The sequence below is a fragment of the Lingula anatina genome, chromosome 1 (genome assembly GCF_051362555.1).
Source record: "Lingula anatina isolate TDL-2025a chromosome 1, LinAna3.0, whole genome shotgun sequence".
Taxonomy (NCBI): Eukaryota; Metazoa; Brachiopoda; class Lingulata; order Lingulida; family Lingulidae; genus Lingula; species Lingula anatina.
In genome coordinates this window covers 16,189,914-16,214,888 of record NC_141767.1, presented here as the reverse complement: position 1 = coordinate 16,214,888, position 24,975 = coordinate 16,189,914, and the positions used below count along the sequence as shown (strand labels likewise).

Genomic DNA, 24,975 nt, shown 5'->3' with positions numbered 1-24,975 from the left:
TCAAGTTGAAATGATTGCTTGGTGAACCATGACACGTTACCTTTGATCTTTTTCCACTTGAGTGGAAGGTTAGGTTCTTCTGTTGGAATTTATCAACAGGAGAATAGCTCACTTTATTCAGCAACTTTTGATTCTTCTTTTCTGGGGGTCATTCTTCATAATTGGATGCCTTGAAGCTGGATAAGCATGAATCGTCAGGTTGTTTTCGGTTTCATGAAATTCTGTTTTCATAAAGTATCAGCGCTATCCGCCTCACCGGAGAAACAGCCCTTTGGCCTGGAACAATGCTAAGATTGTGCAAGAAAACCTGCCCATTTTTGGGAGCAGGATAAATCTTTACAACATAAACAATGTTGAAGGCTGTCCATGGTCAATGAATCAGGCATATCTCAATGCTATCTGCAGACCCGAGTAGGTGATATAACAACAATAACAGAAATGCTACAAAAGTCTTGTTTATGAAAGGAAATGGAATTTTCAGAATTAACACTGAGATTTACTAATGAATAGACCCCTTTTCTCCCCAGTGGTCAAGAGTGGTTAGGCATCGAAGGCCGTGGTTTTGTTGGGGGATATACACTGATTTTTGTCTGTGGATAGCTAGCTGGGCAGTATATGTTGTCTCTGTAGCCACATGCATGCAAATGGGGTGTTGTCTTTGCTGTAGAAGGGATACAGGGAGACACACCTCCAGTTCTAGAAATGGGTAATATGCCATTGGAAATACCCAGATATTAGTCAGCATATGAAGTTTTTAAAAATTCTTTTCATTTATAGCGTCAGTTTTGAAACTTCATGCTATTATAAGACTGCCTGGAAAAGACAATTGGTCCGCCAATATAACATATGTACATTTTAGAATTCATGACAAGCAGATTGATTAACCCTAGTTAGTGTTCAAAATTCATGATTTGCTTCTATTTTGTTTGTTACTAAACCCATATATTCTCATCTTACAGCAAGAAGACCGATGACAATCAGTGGTGGGAGCTGTTTGACCAGAACACTTCAAGATTCTACTATTATAATGCAACCACACAGAAGACAGTTTGGCACAGGCCACAGAATTGTGATATTATTCCTTTGGCAAAGTTGCAGGTAAATAACATAATAAATTCTGTCTGTATTTTAGTAGAGTTGTTGAACTTGTTGGTAACAGAACTGTTCTCCTCTTTCTCTTGTTTTACTGAGAATATTTTATGAAGTGGTGATTTACTGATATTTTCTCTCTCCTTTTACCCTTCTACCATGTAGTATTCATTATCATGGCATAGCTAGTAAAGCAAATAGTGTGTGTGTGTGTGTGTGTGTGTGTGTGTGTGTGTGTGTGTGTGTGTGTGTGTGTGTGTGTGTGTGTGTGTGTGTGTGTGTGTGTGTGTACACACACACATACACATATATGTATGCAGGCTGATTTTCTTTCCTCTTCCTGTTTTTCCATCTAATTAAAAGACACTGTCAGAGCCTAGGTCTTGTGGCAGACTTACAGAAGCCCCAGGTGAAGCTTCACCTTTCCATAATGACCATTAGTTCAGCTTGAAGGTGTTCCCAGTGCTGTGCTGGCTGAGTTGACCTTTTCAGTCCTCATGCAAGGATGTTCACAGACACAGAAATGAGGGAGAAATAAATTTAAACATTCCTGTTGCAGCAGAGAATGTTATATGTTAGGGATATTTTTGCCCCTTTAAAAATATGAGGCCAACCATACATTTTTGCTCTGTTTGATGATTACTAGTAAAATATTTTTTGTGATGATAGGGAGTAATCTAGACGACCTGCAATCACCAATCGTATTGAAAGATAAAGAAAATATATAAATAAAGTATGTAGTTGTTAAAGGTAACTGGTCATTATGTCAGTATGCCTTGGGCAATATTATTGTTGTTGCATGTGAATCCATTTGGAGGATCTGCATGTTAATCCCGTAAACAATTGTATAGGACATAAAACTGATATGATTAATGATATTATCATGCCTAAGATCCAGGCTATTCATCAACATTAAATCCTGCCAAAGTGTAGTATAAGATATAAATTGTACACTAGAGATCACTGAAGCCTGATTAGACACATGCAATATTCAGAAAATTACACAATTAAAGGATGGTGGCTATTGCTTGGGTGCCTGCGACTGTTATTAGACATGAGACAATGTCAGGGAAATGAATAGTTATTGTTTCCACTTCATCACGATTGAACTCCGAGAAGCACTCCATAAAGAACACAATCATGTAAAGTAACTGTCCCAATAAACCTAATGTTTGTTTTGTGAGATAGAAACCAAACAGACTGTGTCAGGGTAATGAGTGGAGAACTGATCACCACAGATGTTTAGGGAGTCACAAAAGCACTGAAGACGGGGACCTTTGTTTCTGATCCCCTGGGGAGCTCTCGGTGATAGATAACCAGTATGGCTTCCTAGTTGTCTTAATTGGAACTCGGGTAGCATGAGTACAATTATTAATATCCTCTGATCTTCAGAGGAGCCAATAGAAACATGACTAATGCATTATCCGTGAATAAAAAATCATTTGATAATCGTAGTCCCCCTGGTGTTTTAATAGAAATGGTGTTGTTATGAGATAGAAAGCAGTGATTTCCCAGAGTCTTATGTGCTTCTCAAAGAGATTGAGGGATAAAGTTGATAGTGTCAAGGATTTTGCCTTTTATCCTGGTCAGCTACCGATTCTGCCAGCATGAGACGAAAGAAGACTTCTTCGATAGCCTCCTCCAATCTCCGACGGCATAGTTGGCTCGGATGCTTCGTATTTGTAATTATCAATCGTCTTGTTGTAACTGCATGTTCTGTGTTCTGAGGAGCATTTATCTGTTGCCTTGTGGTGATTGTGAAATGAAATAGTGATATAGTAGACCATGGCCAGGCATTCTTTGTAGAACTAAGCACCAGGCAGATAAGTAATGTTGCTCAACTTCAAGTGGGAGATGTTTGTAGACACCTTATATAAGCCATGAATAATCACCTTCGTAAGAGGATTGTTTATATGCTATGTAAGCCTTGTGACTACTATTGCCATTATGTAGACTTACACCTGCCTTGTCTGAATCTGTGATATAGATTCTCGTATTCTGATGTATACTTTTCTGATAGGTTACTTACCAGTAAGGTATTAGAAAAATGATAGACATGCAGATGTTGTACTTGGGTCATTGATTCATAATATTGCGGCTTTTGCCTGTATCAAAAAAGAGTTGAAATGAGTGAGCTCTAGCACTGACAATCCCTACAATGTATAGCTTAGGTTTTCTTGTAAAAAAAAAAAAAGGTTACGTAAATATGTACTTATAAATGCTGACATATATGCAAGCCCACATCACCATTTAGAAATGATGTTGCCTGTGCCGTGTAACATAAATCTGTATGGAGGAGGCGATGAGGTATGCAGATACTGTATTTGGTCAGAGCAGTCATGGCGTAGCATACTTTGGGTATTACACCAGATTGCCTTGATAGAACACCACAAGTGTTTGCCTTGCAATTTCAGAAAGTAGAGAACAATTTTTTTTCCAATCCCATATTCCTTACTGTTAACTCAGCTGAGGTTAGAAAGAAATCATATTATAAGGTTTCTAATTTTGAATAAAAGTTTATTTTTTTAAAATGGTTAAATACGCGTCTTGAAAAAGATAGTATTTTGCTATATTATCTGTCACGTCTTGGTCAGAAGATTTATGTTTGGGACTTGTTCTGGTTTATATTTCTTAATAAAACATTCACATTTATTAAAGCATTTAAAAGTACAACTATTGTTTTCCAGACTCTGAAACAGAATACCGAGGTTCGAGATGACCTGGATGACAAGAAGCCTGCCAAACGTGAGATCGCCACCCAGACCCCCAGTACTCCAGTAAGTTATATAGACAATGAAAAATTATGATGCAGTGAAATGGGTTTTTCATTCTCTCGTGTTAAGATGATGAAATCGTTTTTAAAGAAAAGAAAAATCTTTAAGCCATGAGGCAAAATGTTTCACATTGATGTTTCAGTCATGTGATCAAGGAATAGCATAATAGGAATAATGATGAAGTGAAGTGGGTTTCTCTTTGTCTTTTGTGTAAAGATGGAAAAAATGTTTCTTAAAAGATTAAACATGTTGTACCCTTTGAAGCATAGAGTTTCACATGGATGAGTCAGTCCGTTGATTGTATAAAGTGTCAAACGCCCTGCCTTGTAGTTAAAAAACATGTGAAGTCTCTTTTGAAACGAATTATTTTTTGTTAAAAATAATGATATTTTAACCCAACATAACAAGCTACATCTTCAATATACCACTTAGCATACAGATGATTTGAATAACAGTGTAATGATATTTCAACAGTTAATATCAACATAAATCTCCAGTTTGTGTTCAGTCCTGTGATAATACTGATATGTACAACAATATTTTGTGTACTAAGTTTATCATTTAGCCCTTTCAGTAAAGCAAAATGTATGTGTTGGTGCGTCTGATGTAGTCAGAGTTGCTCCATACACATCTATGTAAACTCACGGCCCTGGTATTCAAGCACATTGGGTATCTTTACTTTGTAACGCAGTGATATATCTTAATCATATTTCAGTTGTGCCATCAGTATTAGTTTATGGAGTGAGTGTGTGTGTGGTGTGTATGTGTGTACAAGCAAATACCTTATTCTTCAAATGTCTTTATAAAATATTTTCCTTTTTTCTTATTCAGAAAAGAGATCGGATTCTCCCAGATCATGTCCGCTCGGGCTCTGTCAGATCAACACACTCTCAAGCCAGTCCAAGAGTATCAAGGAAGCATGTAAGAATTTCCAGACAATATTGGTCACATGAATAGAAATATTGGCCACATGTATAGAAGTATTTTAATCTCTCCCATCTCTGCCATTAGTAGGGGTGTTAACCCAAAAAATCCCAACAGGAGTTTCTTTTGGATATTGTAGGGACATTGGGAATAGTGTCATGTGCAGCGTACTGTTTTGAAGAAAGATCATCAGTGTGTGGAACTTAAATAAGGAGATAGAAACTTAAAATTATAGCATTTGAATTCAGTATTGAGTCTACTTCTATTGAAAGTCCATGCCTTGGGGTAAAAAAAAAACCTGTGAAGACTTCCTTGTGAAGTTTGCCTACTATGCGATGGGTATGAAGTAATGGAGGTTCAGGAGTTGCGATGATCATTATTGCAGTAAAATCATTTATAATCTTTATAATGTTTACTACAATTATGTGATTAGCTTCTTATGTCTTTTTGGGAATATTTAGCAGATTTGGGTTCCTAAAAAATAGGTTTGATGAAAAAAAAAATCCATTGAAAAGATGAATATTTTTAATTTAGTGACTAACCAGAAAAAAATGGAATGGAAGCCAGACACAATAATAGATTAGATATACCAGCACATGTCTGGTGCACCTGATTCAGTGGCCTACTGGAGAGATAGCATACAATACCAAAGAATACAGACAGGACACTAGATGGTGTTTATGTTATTGACTGGATTCTAAGGCGTGTTGATCTAATTTATTTCCCAAGCTTGCTTGTCCAAACACAGACTTCTGTAAACTGATGTCTTGCTCAGTCACTGGAAACCACATTGTTTTTAAACTTTCCTGGGTTTTGATGACTTTAAGTTCATGTCAGGGGTAAAGGTGCCCCCCTGATACCGTCTTCCCCTTCTAACAGGGTCTCTGACCATTAGGGACTAAAAGACATTTTACGCTTCTATTCAGAAAATATTTGAGTATTGACAGATAAATTTTCGAGATGTATTGACCATATTTAGGAAGTATTGTTTTCCATGAAACATTTCTTCTCCAGTGATCAGCGTTTATTAAGTTGACATAAAGTGTGTCTTTAACTGGCTAGCACACATTGTGTGTAAATTTGTACTTAGAATTAAATGAGTCATAATGTGGTGATAATTCAATTGAAAATCTGAAAGCTGTAATTAATTGGTGTTTTTTCATATGTCAGGGTTTCATTGATTGGCTCTTTGTTATGTAAATGTGTAATTTCTGGTTCAGCCAGCCTCGCACCTGTCATCGTGGGCTTTCAGAGCTGATCTCATCTTGTTCTCTTGGGAGATCCCACATTTCATCATGCCATTGACTCATTCTATTGTGTCAGATTATATGATCGTTTTGAAAGGAATCTTTTTGTGTCATTGTTGTTGTTGGCTGTTGGCGAAAAATGAATTGGATGTTTTGGTATCTATAAAGAGTTGGAGATATATGTCGAGTGTGTTTTTTTTAGTTACAAATTTATTATGAAAATGTTTATTCGTTTATGCAACACATATAATTTGGGAAAATATGCTTTTTTAAAATAACCTTAATTTCTTTAATATAGGCAATTAAGAAAAATTTTCTTATCTAATTTGAGAACATTTCTAATTTTGATAACATTTACTGTATTAAAATAAACAGATAGGTCCTGGAGGAATTTGATGGTGACTAATTTGTCTAATCAGTTCTATCAGAAGGATTAAAATGTAATTAATGGCATGACCTTACTTGACATAAAAGCATTATCAGTGATGTGGAATATCAGGAACAGCTGGGGGCAGAAATTACTATTTTAATCCAATGAGATCAAGTGTCTTGTCAAGTTGGAAGACATTAAGCCATTGGCTTGTTTTAAATTGTTGTCTCTAATTTGTTTTTCATTTCAATATAGGTTGGAACTGAATTAACCTCTTTTTGTGATACAGTGTTTTTTGTAAAGAAAATTTGTATGAATTAGCCTCAGTATGTTATACACTTTTTTGTGTACTATTTTGATAATATCAAAAAAATTAAAACTGATGATTCTATATGTTTTATTTCCAGCACCCTAGTCGCCATGGGTCTGGTGGGTCGGGACGCTTTGACAGAGTGGACCAGTTCGTCAATGGAGATCGCTTGGGCCACAGAAGAGGAAGTCAGACATCACAGAGCTCCATTCCTTATGTGCGTCGGGATTCTATGGATGCCCCACAGAGGACTCTGGAATCACCCCTGCCAAGACGCTCCCGCGACTCTCCCCGTGGATCTGTTGATTCCCACTCAGTGACTGCCAGTCCAGCACCCTCTAGGCATGAATTTATGCGGTCCTCAGTGGAGAGGATGCCCCTGTCTAGGCAGGACAGTGGACGGGGCTCTTACGAGACCACCTCTCCCGGCCGACAGGAGCAGCAAGACAGCTTTAACAAAGAGGATAGCTTTACCAGGGAGGACTTGGACAGCAGGGAAGTGGGCTCGGAGCTGGGAAGTCCCAGTAAAGATAAACCCAAGGCCAGGGCCTTCCCAAGAACCAACCCTGCTTATGTGCCCTCACAACGTAGGGATGGCCAGTTATCTTATAAACGTATAAATTTGGAACAACACCCATTAGTAGGGGGCAGCATTGCTCCTAAAGATATTTATAGCCAGCAGGTCTTTGAGAACGATGAGCAAAGAATTCAAAGGTACTTAGAAACTTATTCTCCACAGGTTCAGATAGTTCAGACCACCACACAGACTTCTTTGGACAGTAGTGGTGAATTCAGGGATGGGAATCTTGGATATAAATTGAATCGCTCTGACAGTGGAGATAGCCGCAGTGGTCTGGGTTACAGGATTGACCGCTCGGACAGTGAGAGGAGTGGACTAAGACACGACAGGTCAGACAGTGATAACAGAAGCGGGTCCATCAAGGATAAATCAGATAGTGATAGTCGATCAGGATATAAAATGGATCGGTCGGACAGTGATTCAAGAAGAGGCTCTAAAAAAGAAAAGCGGTCTGATGCTGAACGCAAAGTTGGTTATTACAGACATGATAGATCAGATAGCGATTTATCCCATTCCTCTCAGAGGGACCGTAAACTAGAGCGTGCTGATAGCCAAAGTTCACAGACTTCTCTGAAGCAGCGTGACCAATCAGATAGTCATTCCTCACAGGGATCATTACGTAACGTACACGACAGTCATTCATCACATGGATCACTACGCAATGCCAATGAATATGTATATGATCATCAGCTGCAGAATCACATACAGGATCAACAGCAACAGAGCGGAGTGCATTTACACAGTATACAAGACAGGGTGCATGTACTGGAGCCCCCTCAAATACTACAACACAAGAAACAGCAGCAGTTGGAGAGTTCTAGCTCCTCCAGAAGTCAACCCAGCTATGTACAGCCAGTATGGGCTTACCAGCCTGGGGCACCTATTATGTGGAGGGCAGGGCCAATACCCACTGGAGCCAGGCAGTCGCCTCAGCATCTACAACAGGAAAACGCTGCAGCTATTCACTACCAGCAAGACGTTCAGAGGCACCACCAGCTACAGAAACAGCAAGAAGAAGTCAGCCAACAACAGGAGGACCAGGAACAAAGTGAGATCGAAATCTCCACTTCATCCTCCTCTCCCTGGATGCAGAGACAGCTGAGTTCAGACCCGGAGTACGCGGAATATGCCAACTTGCCCCCCATGCAGATCATGCCAGACCCCAAGGAGTTGCTACTTCTGCAGCAGATTGGTCTGGACCAGGGAGAGGATGATGAGGAGGAAGAGAGGGAGGAGAGGAATGGAGACCAGGTGTCTGAGCTACAAGGTCACAGTGGTTCGCCTCCTGACTATGGCAGTAAACAGGGCACCCCTGGGAGTGAGAGGTCCCTGGGGTCTCAGGGCTCCAGTTATAATTCCAGTTCAGGTAAGGTTAAAACTTATCAACAACCAGGTAGTTAATTTATAATGATTCAATGGTGTTTGTATAATGAAAAGAAAATTTAGAAAAAGTATTCATTGTCATGCATGTATCCTCTGTAATATTTACCCAACACATTTTGAATGTATCTTTCATCACAAGTTATAGTGTAAAAAGGATAACCACAGTTACATGCTAAGTATGGAGGTTGTTTTAAACTTGAAGAAGATTACCAAAAAGTTCATTATATTTCAAATCTGTCATATTAGGTATAGTCGATCCTGCTCATTACGAAGATTCAGATGCAAGTAGCGTGTTCTCCGAGTCGTCTCCAAAACAGCGTCTCCGGACAGTGGGGCCTCCCCAGCTGCCCATGGAGACCCAGCACGCCTCCCTGAAGAGGAAGAAGTTGGTGGAGAAGCAGGAGGCATCCCCCATGCCTCCTGTGTTAGAGAAGTCTCTGTCACTGCAGGCAGAGCTGGCCCAGCAGAGACCACAGTCCATGGTGGTAGCCTCCCAGTCCGAGGCCAATGTGGCCGATCCTACCGGCTCCTTGCAGAGACAGGTGATTTATTTATTTATTTATTTATTTATTTATTTATTTATTTATTTATTTATTTATTTATTGTTATCATCATCCTTTTACAATTTTCATACTTTAAGATATGTGATTAAAAATTGTTTTTGCAAAGAATGATAATGACCCTTTCAATAAACTTAAAATGTCTGTCTTGACTTTAAATTCTAATATTTTAGATTTTATTTGGAAAATGCTAAGAAGGCTTCTGTTAATTTTTACCGTTCATGTGAGATTCAGATAAATAAAATATTAAGTTCCCTTTATGTCACACAAATGGTCATTGAGTGTTTATTTAACTTGGGTATTTTAAACCAATACCATCACGTTGTCTTATAGGGAAAATCCTGCACCATCCCCTCCTCAAAGTCTGGCGGAGTGGGCTCCAAGAAACCCAACTCTGAGAGCGACATAGAGACTTATGCTCAAAAACACCTGAACAAGCACAAGAAGGGTCTGTTTGGAAAGAAGGTGCCCCTCAGTAACTTGCTGTCATGGTCCAAAGTAAGTGTGACATGCTTTGGAAAATAATGGTTGGAAATGATGATGCATTGGAAGATATAGTGAAAAAATTTAACACACGCATCCACGCATCATGAATAAGTGAATAGAATTTGATCAGTTAAGATAAATTGATGACTGTCAGTCCTGAGAAGGTTACATCGTAGTTTTCACAAGCTATAACAGATACATTCTGTACATCTCAGGGAATATGGAACCATAAAATCTGTTTGAGATACAAAAAGCCTTAAGTTAGTTGATGTTCATATGTTATGGTAATTTCAGTCAGTACCATATAAAGTTGTTCAAAATAAGAGATAATTCTAGTTATAAGGTGATAAAATAAATAGTAAAAAAAATGTTATTATGACAGTGATGATTAATATTTATTATTATTATTATTATTATTATTATTATTATTATTATTATTTTCCAGGATCCCATTCAGAAGCCCATGCTGCGTACCAATGACAAGGTGGTGAAGAGGGAGGCTATGGATGTGTTCAAGCTGATCCAGAGTTATATGGGGGATAAGAAGGGGAAGGGGTGCTCCCAGGCCCAGATAGCCCTGGAGATCACCACCAAGGGATGGAGTATTATCAGTCTCAGGGATGAGATCTACATGCAGCTCTGCAGACAGACCACAGACAACAGGAGAGAGTATGTTGTGACTTCTTGAAACTTTTTTCTAAATGAATAAGTTTTTGTGTAGTATGTGATAAACTATTGTACTTGATCAGTAGAGCTGGAGATGGCTATTGTAACTTCGTAATTAACACAGGGTTAAGAGACTGATAATGGTAGATAGTAATAAGAACTTACCTTAAGTGTAGCCTCTGTCTTTTTAATTTGAAATAGATGGATACCAAAGAAAATATCGGACAGTGTGCTAGTACCACATAGGTTTCAGATTTACTCTTTTGTACACATTGGTATTGAAAGTTCCTTTAAGTTTCCATTAATCAGAATGTGTGAACCACTCAGTTAAATGTCCATTATAATATAAAACCTGGTAATGTTTGAATGAATCATCTTTTAGAGACAGCTTACAGCTGGGCTGGGAGTTGATTGCCACCTGTTTGTCCTTCTTTCCTCCATCTGCCAAGTTCCACAACTACTTAGAGAGCTACATTAAGAAACACTTAGCTTGTGATACCAGCTGCATGGGGGTAAGTTGCTGAAAGTTATCTTAAATTACATTATGATTTGCTATATGGTTGAATGTGTGTACCAGTATATGAATATATCATGTTGGTGGTTGTTGTAGTGGTGAATGAAGTTTGTTGATGTTTTAAAGAAGTCTTCATTGTCTCCACAGTATGAGGCAACATCCAGTGAATTTTTTTTGGACTTAAATATCTAGAATTTTTACTTCCAGATACCCATCAGCCACTTTGCGGGCATATGCAATCGGCGCTTAGAGCGCATTTCAAAATCTGGTGCCAAAAAGGGACTTCGCAAACCCACAATAGACGAAATAGAACAGGCCAAGGTTTGTATAAACTGCAAAATTCATACTTAGGAATTCATTCAATTATCCTTTGTTATGACTGGTTTTATTTATAAATGGAGATGACAGCTTTCAGATTCAGCCCTGTAAATTGGTCAAAAACATGTGTATTATAATATAATAAAAATACTTGATTATTAATGATAAAAGAAAGATGATACAAATAATGTCAGATAAATGAAGAATGATAACGATAGAATGAATTTGTAGCTGTTTAATTAAAATGAGTGTTCCTGGTATATCCAAAACTTTACTTCAATTCATATATTCTGAAGTCCTTAAGACCATCCCTGAAAAACCATTTACAGCTAAAACCAGTGGAGTTGTTTTCACCATGAAACCTAAATCTTAACATAATACAATTATTCAGAAATCCATATTCCACCCCTCCATGTTTGGGGACACCCTGGATGACATAATGCTGATGCAGAAGGACCGTTACCCCAACAGAAAACTTCCCTGGATACAAACCACCCTGTCCGAGGAGGTGCTCAGATTAAATGGTGCTCAAGTGGAAGGAATTTTTAGGTAAAAAAGATATTTTAAGCTGAAACTCTTCATAGTTATAGAACAGATTGTAGGTAAACTGCTGTCTCAAGTCCTTATCAATTTCAAATCTGTGCCTCAGAGAAGAATTAGATATTTTGGTTCTCTTAGAATATATATTTTTTTCAAAAGTATTTGAGCACTTCTTGAAAAATTGGCAGAGAGCCTGTATCTTGTAGTCATCTCATCCTACCTTGAACTAAATCTCTAGCCATTCTTCCAGTTTTCTCAGCCAGCTGTCTCTCATTTCAGGGTCCCTGGTGACATAGATGCAGTGAATGAGCTTAAGGTCCGGTTTGACCAGTGGATACCCCCCGGGGAGATCTCCGACCCCCATGTCCCGGCATCCCTCCTGAAGCTGTGGTACAGGGAACTCCACGAGCCAGTCATACCCCCAGAGTTCTATGAGGACTGTATCAATAACTATGCAAACCCAGAAGAGGCTGTGGCTTTGGTGCATAACCTACCGGAAATAAACAGACTAGTCTTGTCTTATCTTATCAGGTTTTTACAGGTGAGCTCTCTTCCTGTTAGTGGATACCCTTTAACATTATGCTTTTATAAGTTATTATTTAATAATTTTCTAGTCATGTTTTCATCTTGACTTGACATGTTTTCCTACCTCAGAGTTTTTTCTCTTACTAGATCAGATGACTGATTGCAAGAATAATCAGTTTGATTTATTGAGAGGCGCTTTATTACATTTTTGACGGATTAATAATTTTTGAAAACTGCAAAGTGTGATATAATACCTTCATAAGAATTACACAATATGCTCTTTTGGGATGTACTTATCTTAAACTCAAATCTGATGTGTGCCAGTTTCTTCACATTTAATTCTTGCAATGTGTGATTGTGGCGTCAGTGGCAAGTTTGACTGAATTTTATTGGGCCAATCACAGACACGCATTCATGTGCTCAGATTTTTTTCTTTTTACGGGGGTGGGGGTTGGGGGGGGGGAGGGTATATAGGCAAGTGTCATCGTTAAAAGACCCTTCTAATGTTTGTGATTAGTGCAGTTAACCTCAGTCAAATGCTGCTTAAGTTGAGACATGGCAGAATGGAAAGTAAGTCAATCTAAAAAATTAATCAGGCTCATTTTGCCTCTGAAACTGATCAGATGCATGGTAAAATCATTTATAATATATCTACTTCTGTTTATTCTTTGATCTAGGTATTTGCTGCCTCAGAGAATGCTCAGATTACCAAGATGGATGTGAACAACCTGGCTATGGTGATGGCCCCCAATTGCCTGCGTTGTGAGTCTGAGGACCCGAGAGTGATATTTGAAAACACGCGGAAAGAGATGGCATTTGTGCGCACACTTATTCAGAATTTAGACACAAGTTTTATGGAAGGAATAATCTAAAGGGCTGTAATGATCAAAAACACTGGTGGATCTGTTGAATTTTATGAGCATGAAGAACTTTCCAGGTGACTACCGATGAACGTAAGGGCTACACTTGACAAGTTATTGGCACTCCTGAAACATTTTCATTTGGGATTTTCCACATTGAAATGGAATGATCTGAAGGGATGGAACAAGGAACATAAGTGGAAGTATTTATACATTAGATGAATGTGCTCTTTTTTCACAATGATAGTAGTCCTAAGAAGCATAGAACAAATTAACACTAATAACTTGGTCAACTTTGAAAAATATTGTAATATTCAAGCATTTTCAGAGAAACTATTATAGCATAGAAGTCAGACTCTGCAACGAGGTATGGTTCTGAATATAGTGCCATACATCCAGGTGCAGGGTTTTTATGAACCAAACAGCTGCTTTTACCTACTCTAAACACCATTTTTGTTGTACAAGCAACCTTTTCCATTGAAACCACTGCCAGTACTTTTATTGTGCGCTTTTATAAATTAATTATAGTGCTGCTCAATCTGAAAGTAAAAATATTGTTGGAGTGAAGGTGAAGATTCTTTTCAATATCCTACAATAAAGAGATAATAATATGCTTTGTCATGTAGTTAAAAAGGGTTTTTACAAAGCCTACTTTTTTTAAAATTTTTTTACAAAAATGCCAACTTTGGTAGGAATATGTCGTCATTTCACAAAATGAATAATAAACTACATTGTGGGCAATTCATTCTGTAAGGATGTACTTTGTGCTTGTTTATGAAAGATTAGATGAAGAATCCATCTTATAGTAGTTTTAAATTACCTATGCCAGTGTTAATCTAATTGTTAGTTTTTACGGACCAGATGACTTTAAAACTGCATCATGCCCAGAAGAGATCTCACACTTGAATTTGATTTGTTGTACAATTTTATTATGAAGGCAGAATTATTACCATGGTCTTATTTTAAGGTTATCTTGAAATGAAGGCCTCTCATTGAACTAGCCTAGTGTATTATATAGTCATGTACATTACTGAATCTATTGATGTAAATTTTCTTGAAAAAGTATTACAATTATACAAATGTGTGGAGTGTAGCAATGGTGAGTGTCTATATTTATATCTTTATCTTGCGTCTTTGTCTTTATTATATAGTAAAATACTGGACAGAAAGCTTGTGCATTTACATTGTGTGAAGGAAGAGTACTGAAGATCATGCTTACTGATGCAGAGCCTGGTGACTTCCTCAGACATTGCAAAATAAGTGGCATGGTTTGCAGTGATATATATAGTTGCCTATGGGCTGTAAGGGCACAGCTTTTGTAGATCTTATTCAATGTCCTTCAAAACAGGTTTTACATTTTAACAGTGCAACGAACAAGCAACTTATTTATACCATCAGTACATATAGATGTATCATATGTAAACTGATAGAAGCATTTATTAATGTAATCTTAATAATTATTGATTAGCGTATTCTGCTTAATGCAGAACACAACTGCAATTTGCCAAATATTGTTCTTTACTGTTCCCAAGATTATGCACTTCTCAAAGAGGAAACGTGACTGCCATTGCACAGTATGTACAATCATTGGCATGTATTTAAGGAACTAGTGTTTGAGTTTTTATTATACGAGTTGTGTAGCTGAAATGGGGTGTAAAATGTGCAATGTGTATTGATAAAAAGGTCGTCTTTTAAACATATGAAGTATGCAACTACAGAAATAGTTATTACTCCTAGATAATAATCCTCCCTGTGGTTTTAGAAGTCAATGGTATCATGTTTATAATATTGAAAGTTTTAGGTTAAATTGAGAACCAGTGGGAACTCTCCTTGCAAGACGATTTGCTGTATAAAATAATGATTATGCGATTGAGCAGCTTATGTACTCAGCAAATCATCATCATTGAAATAAAGACATGAAGTATTTCATTTTGTTTTTAAAGTGGAAGACCAAATGAACAACTACAAGAATTGTCAATTTTATAAAAATAGAGAATTTTATTAACATTTACATCCATTAAAAGACCGAATGACTAATAATATGGTTCTATCTATTAGTATGCAGTGTTACTTTGTAACCATTTATTTGTGAAATTCTTCAATCCATGGTATTTACCAATTTCATCATTAATTGCAGTGATGATACACAATTCCAGTAAGAATTTTAATTCCTATAAGAACACCTTTCTGAACTCTGTATCTCTTTAAGTAAATCACCTTTGGGTTATCTTTTGATTAGGTTAAAACACGTTAAAGTGTCCCAGTGTACATGGAGGGTAACTAAAGAGAATTTGAATTTCAAAGCAATTAACATTGGTCAGTTTTTCCTCTAAGGACACTACATAAAATTTTATAATTGGGACATATGAAAATCTATGAAAGGAGCAGAATTAAGATCGAAGATAACATGGCAAAGGCTGTATTTCATGATGCCTTTCATATAGATAAAAATTCCTGCCAGCCCTCTACTTCCATATAATTAAAAAAGTGACATAAAGGCAATATTCTTCAGCACAAGACTGGAAATCAAATATAGTAATTCTTTCAGATAATCATGCTGTCCATATATTTATCACTGGTGGATCTTACAATCAATAGCCCCCTCACCATCCAAACATATAGTCCATGGCCTTTGACAAAACATTGTTACTTTTTCTTGGGGTGTTACTGGACTGGACCACCTGCAACAAAATAGAATACAGCACACCAAAATGACAATAAATATATAACAGTAAATTTTTCACATTATTACATAAATAGTACAGTTTGGTTTACTTAATTATGTGTCTAAAATAATATTCAGTCAATTGCAAAAGTGTCTTCTTTGCAGCAAGATCCCATAGACCTATTCAACATCAACTGAATGGCCTGTTCACTTTTTATCTTCAATGTATTTTCCTAAAACTATCCAGTTCAAACCTTTTATTCAAGCAAGTGCAAAAAAGTGCACAGTGATGCCTGTAACAAAGGCCATGGTAATGGTAGCAGGAAAAAAATGTGTACAGAAAAAAAACAAATAAACAAAAAATAAATAAATAAATAAATAAATAAATAAATAAATAAATAAAAGCACAACTGGACAAGCAAATTCCAGAAAGGAGGTGTATTTTACCTGATGATCTGCACTAGCAGCCTGGTAAGCTGCAGTCAGGGGTCTGATGCCTACTTTGGTCATACTACTGCTGTCCCTAACAGATGTGCTCTGGGTGGATGTGTCAAGTGTAGAGGACATATCATGGTTTTCCTTCTCTCCATCCATTATACTCTGTAAGAAAAATATGATCTTAGTAATGTTAACACATAACTACAACATGATGAGCTAATAAATTATGAAAACCAACACAAAAGGAGCCACAAAATTAAAAGTATAATTATTGAAAGGAATGTTGTTTTCACCCCACAACATTATCCAATTTATGCAATAAATAAATAAATAATTATGAGTACATAATTATCTTAATACCATGATCATATCATTTAATGACCATATTTGCCTAAGACAACCAGGGTTTTTCCATGCTCACCTTATCTATGCATGGTGTAACTCCAACCATTATATTTCCAAACACCTTCCCATTCTTGCTGAGGGCTTTCTTGGCTTGTAGCTTGGACTGATAGTGAATATGCATCCAATTGCCTTCATTTGCAATCTGAATGGAAGCATGCTTGATGATATCAATATTAGCATTAAAGTATATGTTCTATGTGAGGGCAGAGAGCATGCACCTCCAGATCTATGATAAAGACATCAATGGTACTGTAGATTAATATCAAAACAATTTCTTTGCCTCCCTTTTGTCATTTGTCTAACCACAAGATCGACCACTAATAGTGCCAATCTTTCAATTTCCTGAAGAGCATGAAGCAAATGTGTTAAAACAAAAACACGGATTCATTGTTTTTATCAAAGCAGAAATCTTGTTAAGAACTTCCTCCCTATATCTTTTTAAATATCAATCTTTTTTCTACTCACCACATGTCTGGTTATATTGCCATACTGAGAAAACTGCTGCAGGATAAATGATGCCGTGTTTGGAGGAAAACTAAAAAATATAAAACATTTTAAATATATATAGCAAATTAACAACATAAACAATTAATTTAAACCATTAAAAATAGCAAACTTAACAACAGTGCTCAGAATGTAGTGTTCTGTGATTTGATTAAAGCAAAATATAATATAATATAATAATCATAATTATTTTAAATCTCAGTTTATCAATGAAATTATAATAATAGAATTCCCTCAAGTTAATAACATTGGGATTAAAAACAAACAGTAAATATCACATTTTCAGGGACTTTGGTTCTTCATTTTTGTTAAGTATTTTGTGCAATTGCATTTCGTTAAAGCTGCCCTTGTATAAATCAGAATTAGAAATCGTAATGTTACCCAAAGACTGTTATCCACGTTTCATCTAATTCATCCTCTGGTTGAATAGCTTCCCTGAAATATAACATTAATTAATTTGTTTATATATTAATCAATCAATAACTTATCTATTACAAATTGCTCAAAAAGTAAATTTTACAAGATATGGGTCATCCGATCTCTAATCCTCTCTGTACCGATATCTGCTCAAAATCCTTTTGTTGTCTATTTTTATGCAAAATATAACATGGTTTTAGTTTGAAGGTTGAATTTAATAACAAAAAGGCAAATGCAAGTTTATTTTATAGCCATTTGATTATATATTTACCAATAAGAATTGATTATGTTTAGACATAAAAAAATTTCAGAGTGAGTCAAATCATCAGTGCTGTGAGAAACACAGTAACCAAATCAACTTATTTCAATGTTAACTTTGCATTTCACCTATCAATAACCTTTCCAGGTGTCGTTCCATTTAAAATAGCAAGATAAAGAATAGATCTGTGGCTTATGTGAGCTATAAATTCTGCCACCCTGGAGGAGTTACTTACCCCTGTGTGTAGAAGGGATCTATCTGAGCTGGAGATGGGGGAGTTTTTCTGGATTGATTAAAAGAGGTTGCACTTCCCGGACTGAATAAACTACTGGACTGCAGACCTAGGGGGATAAAGCTCAGACAGTTCATAATCAAATTCATGGGTGACATTGAACAAGATCATGTTTTCACAAGATGAACACTCTAAACAATAGCTTTGGCTCTGGTGATACAGACAGACTAAAGTGATGTATTGACAGTAATTTCAAAGTAGTAGCAGAACCTTATTCTTACTGTATGTATACATTATGATATAGCAAACAGAACACACATACAGTAATATTGAATTTAAAAATAAAATTAACATATAAAGACTGTTTTCAACTTACTTGCTCATCTTTCTTTGAGGAAAGTTAATAGGATTTGGTAAAACTTATATGGCTACACTAATAATGGCATATATATATTTTCTAGATGAACTGAGAATTTTTGCTGACAGAACTGTAATGTTAGCACTGTTACCAACCTAATGAAGACTCATGTGCAGTTCTAGCAGCAAAAGATGTAGAAGGTGTTCTGGGGGCACCTGCACTGTAGTCAACCTAAAGGATATGATAAATAAAACTTACTTCAAAATAATTACCACCATAAAGGAAGCAAGGATTGTAGAAATTACAATAAAAGAATTCTCCAAAGTTAATCACAAAAAATAAAAACAAACAGTAAATATCACACATTTTCTAGAAAACGAGTAAAAAAAGAAAACTTTTAATAAGACAACTAAGCCTAAACATACCATTCTGGGATCTGTACTTGGTCTTGATGGAGTGGAAAATGTTTCAAACAGGCCTTGGACTGGTGGGGCCCCAGTTTTATCTTTTGGGCGATGCCCTACCATATCTCTGTAAAACACAGCAACAAATCTTATACATAATATCATATCATGGTCATTACTAGATTTATGAAGAAATATGCTTTGGCAGAATTATTTCTAGCTTACGCCTGACATGCTTTTATGATTTATTTAAAGAAATTGTGATAGAAATTGATTTTGGTGTATACATTATATATTAGCTGGATCATGAAAAGCACAAGAAATGCAATTCTCAAACTAATCAACAGCAACCAGCAGGACCTGTGTATACCTGTGGAACTTGTGGAAAGACATGTCAATCACAAATTGGACTATTCAGTCATCAAAAGACACACTAATAACTAATAAATGAGGAGCTGTCATCATCCTTAGGGATGGACAGCTGGAGAGAGAGCTAAATAAATCAGTACTATTAATATTATTATTATCATTTAAAAATTACAGCTACCTATTCCTGCTGTCAGTTCTTGGTGTATGTCCCCCATGTGGACTTAGTGGGGTTGTCCAAGAAGAGGCTCTTGATGTTGTTTTAGGTGGACTGCTGCCACTGGTAGTTGACCATAGTCTAGGCCCAGCAGGCTTAAACATAAACCAGTAGTGATAATAAGATATAGCAACTGAGCGGAAGAACATATGTCATAGTTTGAGTTTCCGTAGATTCATATTCAATGTGAATAGTTTGAAGCTTCACGAGATTATATTAAGAAAGCTTAAAGATTTGCCAGCTTTAAAGCTTTTTTTTAATTCTAAATTTCACCTAAATTTGTGACTACAGACACTAGCTAGCATAAATCCACTTTAGTAGCAGAAATCCACTTTAGAGAGCAGTTTTCTAGACTGAGTTTGGGTATTTTCTGTGGAACATGCTTGGCAATGGATTCTTTCTACCATTGATAATCATAGAGTGTCCAGGATAAGGAAAGACAGAAAAAATAAGGAAAAAATCCCTGCATCAATACAAAACAAACTATGACCTACCGAGGCAGGCATTGGAGAGGCATCTCCCAGCAGATAGCCAGGTAAGAACTGTGATGGTGTAGGGTGGTGGTGACCCCCTGGACTAGAGGCAGGGGACCCCAGGGTCATGGGCTCTTGATGACTGCCTGAAATAAAATAATGCATTGCATACCCAGGGTTTCTCATCAATTCTGATGGGGTTGTGTCAAGCCTGAGTACTCTGAAAAAATGCACTGTCTACAATAAATCTGACACATCTGAGTTATTCATTGCTGTCAGAGTAAAAGAAAGTAAGTGGAGATCAGAAAATTCTGAGAAATAATAAAGTGACTGTATAACTAAATGAAACACATGACGAAATAATAACACAAACAAAACACGTAGGCACATTTTAAAAATTAGATGTAACTATCTGATTACCAGATCAATAATCAAACTGATTAACAAATATAAAAATAAATATCAAATGATATCAATTGATCACTGTCTTATGAAGTTGTGTGTCTAGGCGAAATCTAAGATTCTAACAAAGCAGCACTCAATGCCCCTACTCGATGTGTTTAACATTATTTGATTTCAGATATGCCAGACAACCACAGCTTTTAAAAAGATCCACTGATACAGCCAGAATGTCATGTGCAACTTATACCGTGTTCAGCTAGTCCAAACATTGCTGCAATAATGTTCTTAACGACAGCTTCGGACTGTGGCACCTTGCCTTCAAATCGAATTTCCCGGAAGTAACATTGTTTGGCAAAACAAAGAATAGACGAAATGAAACTTATGCCAATAGCCAATGTAAAAAAATAGAATATTGACATAAATTGATATGGAGCTTCAATATGTTGGACACATTATACTTTGATTCGGTAAACGTTTATATTCTCCGTGTACATTATTGCAGTTTCGTGCCAGATTCCATATAATAGCATATCCTGACATGACCAATCATACGTTCCGTTACAAAAGCACGCACCTGCTTCCGGGCTGTTGATTTTAGTAGACAGGATACCTAATTTATGAATAAATCACAATTGAATATTTTGTAATAGAACCCTTGACACTATGGTTTTATAATGTAAAAAATCTCTATATTTGCAGTATGAAAATTTAGAACTATAAGTCTTGCTTATCATGATCTAGAATTGTGTTATTAAGGAATATTTCCTCTGAAGATAGGGGTGAAATCTAATCAATCTACTCGCTGGTGACAAGGATGAGTGATCAAGGGAGACAAGCTGTGAATCAAGTGTAAACAGCAGCTTACTACGACCTGGTTCTACGCACGTGGTAACCAAGATGGGATGCGTAAGTATTGAGAGTGAATACTATCAACAGGTTTACGGTGACTTTAGTACGTGGAAATAGCGTACATTGTAATATACGTTTTAAAATAGACGTTTTAAACAGATTGAGATGAGACTGAGAGGCATGCTCATAATAAAATATATTAGTACCACTACTAAGTACTGCGCTGTTGTTTGATGATATTATCAGGCGTTTCATGAAGTTGCCATTGAAGAGGCACGCTTGGGTTCTTTATGGTATGGCAAATTATGGCTTTATATGTTTTAGTTATTCGCCGGTATATTGTTGGATATTGTTTCATTATAAGAACGGAAACGTGCCAAATGGTTCTTATTACAGTAGCAGCTAGTAGTTTTACATTTGATATTGCAGTTAGCTGTGTTAGATAGCATGCATTGCCATGCCATGCCATGCATTGATGGAGATGTACACAGTTTTTAGTTGAATTGCTACTAGGCATACATTTAAAATGTTTTTATAAGGAGTCTTTGTAAATTATTGATTTTTACCATGTCACATGAAAAAAGAAATTACTTCAGTCTGCTCGTGTGTGTATAGAGTAAGGGGGTATTGATATCCCTACTGAATGGGCAGCCCTATTTGATGACTGAGAACTTTTCACCTGTCCATGTAGTATAGGAAGGAAATTTCCATCTGTGCGAAGATATACAGGTGAATGCATACCACCTGGAACAACAGATTCAAATGTCTCCAGCTGCCACAGGTCACTCAGTGTAATGAGCCTAGCAGATACTGATATATTTGTGGTCATAGATTACGGATTTATCTGTGCATTGTTAGTGATTAGATATATGCATGGTTACTATGAGAGATATTGCAACTATGCATTTCCTAATAATTTAGATGACCTATTGTCATTTCATATAATATTTGCTTCTGTTAGTTTTTATAGCAAGAGTGTCAAAAGACAGATGGAAAATGTGTTCTTAGTAATCTTTGGTTTTTAGAGGTTATGGCATTGCAATATACTTGGTTCTACAAGGAGCAAATTATACAAGGCATTTATATATAAATATTTTTGAGTGTATCTTACCTTTTGTGTCAACTTACGATCATGATTTTAGTTTGAAACTTACCTTAAATGGACTTCATAGTCTAGCTTGTATCCTTAGCTTTTCTCTAAATCATTTTCTGATGAGAATTTTGTGGATAGTTATCAGTGTTTGGTGTTATTACAATTTCAAGCTGTTATGATAAATTATGGGGATGTATGTTTAAGTCTACAGGTCTCAGCTTGCCATCATGTTACTAATTATGTTCCTGTTTGTTTACAGTTGTGCCTGTCGTTAATGTTACTGAGTACACTCGAAAAATTGATTATCAGCAACTCTTTTTTGCTTATCAGAGGGTCAGATAAAATTTAGTGAACTTCCTTAAAGATTTTGTTTTGAAAGAGTATTTGTTAATAAATAAATAGGTTTTTCATTGTCTTTAGTATAAAGATGATAAAAAAGTTAATTGGTTCTAAAGAGTCTTTAGAAACATATTTAATATCAGAGAGGTAGAGAAGTCACTCATGGAAGGCCCTGTTGAAGGATCGAGGCAACACACCTCATGGGTAGAAAACATGTTTAGTCCATTTAGAAACAGTTTACTTTTGTATATCATTAACGCCGGATGTAATATTAATGTCTTATATTCTTTCAATGATGAAAGTCGGCTTCAGAGCCAAGATATTTGACATACATTGAACAAAGAGAAGAGTAGATGAAAGGGCCTTTGATTCTGATTTAGTGAAGGATCCTTATGTTTCGAAAAGCTCAGCTGATTTTAAACTCTTGTGCAGTCTGTTTGTTCAGAGTCAAGAATTCTATCCTTTGCCAGGCATAATTCTTTTTAGTGGCCCCATTCTTTTAGTGATTAGAACACAAGCAGTATGTCACAAGAAAGGGTAAAGCAGTTTATTTAGCCGCCCGGCAAATGTATGCATTTGGTTTAATATACTTCACAACAGAAATATGATCTGGTGTAATTGAATTGGGATCTGTGGCAGTTTAGGTAAAATTGAATTTCCTTTAGGAATTAGGTCCCTGTGCAAACTGGCAGAAATCAGCTTTCTGATTGAGAACTCTTGATGGTTTAAATGTAATACTCTTAGAAGATTGGAAGAGTTAAATTTAGAAGTGCTCCACAGAAAAGGGATGCACTGATCAAATAGTACACAATGCTCAGAAGTTTGATCTCTGGATAGAAATGCCACAACCTTTTGGACCATGGCTAATTGTGAATAGCCACTTGGATTGATGTGTCAAGAAAAGAACATTTTGAGATGATAAAAAATTTTAGACCTTAAGTAGTTGCATGCGCATCTTCTTGACAGTAATTTGGTAAAGGAAAGCGAACAATTAGGGCATTTAAATATAAAACTTTGTAAAATCTCTAGGTGTTTGAGAGGGGTTGCATTTTTGTGTGTTCTTATCACTATGGTATTCGATTGAACCCTTTCTTTCAACATTTGTTTTCTAGCTTTCTTAAATGCCTGGCACTTTTATTTCTTCACAACCTCTCTATAGGTGCTGCACTTATTGAGTTACAGGGCCAAGTTGGTAGTTGTGGCAATAGAAGATTGGCTGAAAATAGTCAGTTTTTCTGAATATTATTTTGGCAGAATATTTATATGTCTAAAATGAAGGACAGTCACAGCTTGTAAGCAATACTGTCAAGTCAAGAACCCTAGCAGCTGTCAGAAATCTAAAAGACAACCTCAAATACAGTTTAACAACCTTGTGGGTTATGTTTTTTTTCTGTGGTGGCAAATGATAGAAATCTTTGTTCATGCCTACTGAGCAGAAGTGTAGAATTATGTTGAATATCTTGGCTATTCATCTGTTATGGTGGGTTCACGTGAGAAGGGCAGGGAACAATGATGGACCTGTGCCTCTATCACACTGTATTAAGGGTCATGTTTAGGGTTCACAATTGATATTGAAGTTGAGCCATTTGTAAGCAATTGATTACCTGAATATTGTATTCTACTCTTAACACTGCAGTCCCATTCAAAATATAGATTTATTCGATTTTATAATAACAGGCTGACCAAATTGTATCAATATTCCAAGTGCTATTTGCTTGACATTTGAGTCTTAGTGCAAATAATATGCTTGTAATTTGATAGAAGCTGTGTGTATTCTTGGGCTGCTTATTTTGCGTGGAAATGTTTTAAATGCTGGTTTATGTAGATCAAAGACTCAAAAGTGTGGGTTTGATTTATGACACTTTTAAAGCTGGAAAGGCAAAGCCAGAGAAACATCCATCATTTAGAAACCATTTCTGTAATACTGTTGCTGCAGTGGCAAAGGGGCGGATCATGTTCAAGCTGTGTCATTAATAGATTAAAATTTAACTCAAGTTGGGCGTCTGCTTCACTCAGGGAGATAAGGCATCTCCTCTTAATGCAAACCTTTTGACCTCAGAGGAGAATGGACATACAGTCATAAAATCAGTTCATAAGAACCAAGAACCAGAAGAAAATGTGTCCCTAGAAATGTTTAACCAGATGGGTGTTTTTCTTTTATTTTGACTGAAGTTCAACTTAGTAAAACAATTTAATGATAATGATATTATCCAAAGTAACATTTGTCTAGCAGAAAACAAGCTTTGTTATTTTACGGAGTCCCAAATGCGACGCAAATTGCCACCTGCACTCAGTATATTATGGGTTGTAAAATGAAATAACTGGAGTAGGGTTGCAAATATTCTTTAGTTTATGATCAGATAAGAAGACATCATGTATACGTTCAGGTATGTCTCCACTCTGACTGG

The 24,975-nt window shown here is 36.4% G+C and overlaps 3 protein-coding genes across 7 annotated transcripts in view; 2 read left to right on the top strand and 1 right to left on the bottom strand.

Annotated features, from left to right (window-relative positions):
• The window catches only part of LOC106172715 (uncharacterized), a 29,303-nt gene extending 14,228 nt beyond the window's left edge, over positions 1–15,075 (top strand). For 3 of the 4 annotated variants that reach the window (XM_013553528.3, XM_013553527.3, XM_086995910.1), the window contains 12 exons: positions 960–1,098; positions 3,777–3,866; positions 4,695–4,784; positions 6,812–8,660; positions 8,924–9,219; positions 9,571–9,735; positions 10,169–10,392; positions 10,772–10,901; positions 11,111–11,224; positions 11,613–11,770; positions 12,041–12,302; positions 12,964–15,075. In XM_013553528.3, the coding sequence (XP_013408982.2) occupies positions 960–1,098; positions 3,777–3,866; positions 4,695–4,784; positions 6,812–8,660; positions 8,924–9,219; positions 9,571–9,735; positions 10,169–10,392; positions 10,772–10,901; positions 11,111–11,224; positions 11,613–11,770; positions 12,041–12,302; positions 12,964–13,158 (3,712 nt within the window). In that variant the 3' untranslated portion in view covers positions 13,159–15,075. Of the gene's footprint in view, positions 1–528; positions 707–959; positions 1,099–3,776; positions 3,867–4,694; positions 4,785–6,811; positions 8,661–8,923; positions 9,220–9,570; positions 9,736–10,168; positions 10,393–10,771; positions 10,902–11,110; positions 11,225–11,612; positions 11,771–12,040; positions 12,303–12,963 lie in introns of those variants that run through there. The other variant, XM_013553529.2, reaches the window with a different exon arrangement.
• Positions 15,076–15,117: 42 nt separating this feature from the next.
• Positions 15,118–20,723, bottom strand: LOC106172716 (nucleoporin NUP35). Its single transcript, XM_013553530.3, has 11 exons — positions 20,534–20,723; positions 19,906–20,030; positions 19,376–19,506; positions 18,850–18,955; positions 18,580–18,655; positions 18,070–18,175; positions 17,540–17,593; positions 17,120–17,189; positions 16,671–16,796; positions 16,259–16,411; positions 15,118–15,827 (listed from the first exon to the last, which is right to left on the bottom strand). Exons 1-11 carry the CDS (start codon positions 20,703–20,705, stop codon positions 15,750–15,752), a joined length of 1,197 nt encoding a protein of 398 aa, XP_013408984.2. The 5' UTR covers positions 20,706–20,723; the 3' UTR covers positions 15,118–15,749.
• Positions 20,724–21,042: 319 nt separating this feature from the next.
• LOC106172719 (rho family-interacting cell polarization regulator 2) overlaps positions 21,043–24,975 on the top strand; it is a 28,167-nt gene continuing 24,234 nt past the window's right edge. For both annotated transcript variants that reach the window (XM_013553548.3, XM_013553532.3), the window contains exon 1: positions 21,043–21,192. The gene's annotated coding sequence lies outside the window, so the exon portion shown is untranslated. The remainder of the gene's footprint in view (positions 21,193–24,975) is intronic.

Excerpts from the sequence above, each read along its gene's own strand:
- LOC106172716 (XM_013553530.3), bottom strand. The coding sequence starts at position 20,705 with ATGTCAATATTCTATTTTTTTACATTGGCTATTGGCATAAGTTTCATT. Across the intron at positions 17,594-18,069 it reads GATCCCTTCTACACACAGGG|GGAAGCTATTCAACCAGAGG; the intron begins GTAAGTAACTCC and ends GTTATATTTCAG. Across the intron at positions 16,412-16,670 it reads TTACACCATGCATAGATAAG|AGTATAATGGATGGAGAGAA; the intron begins GTGAGCATGGAA and ends TTTTTCTTACAG.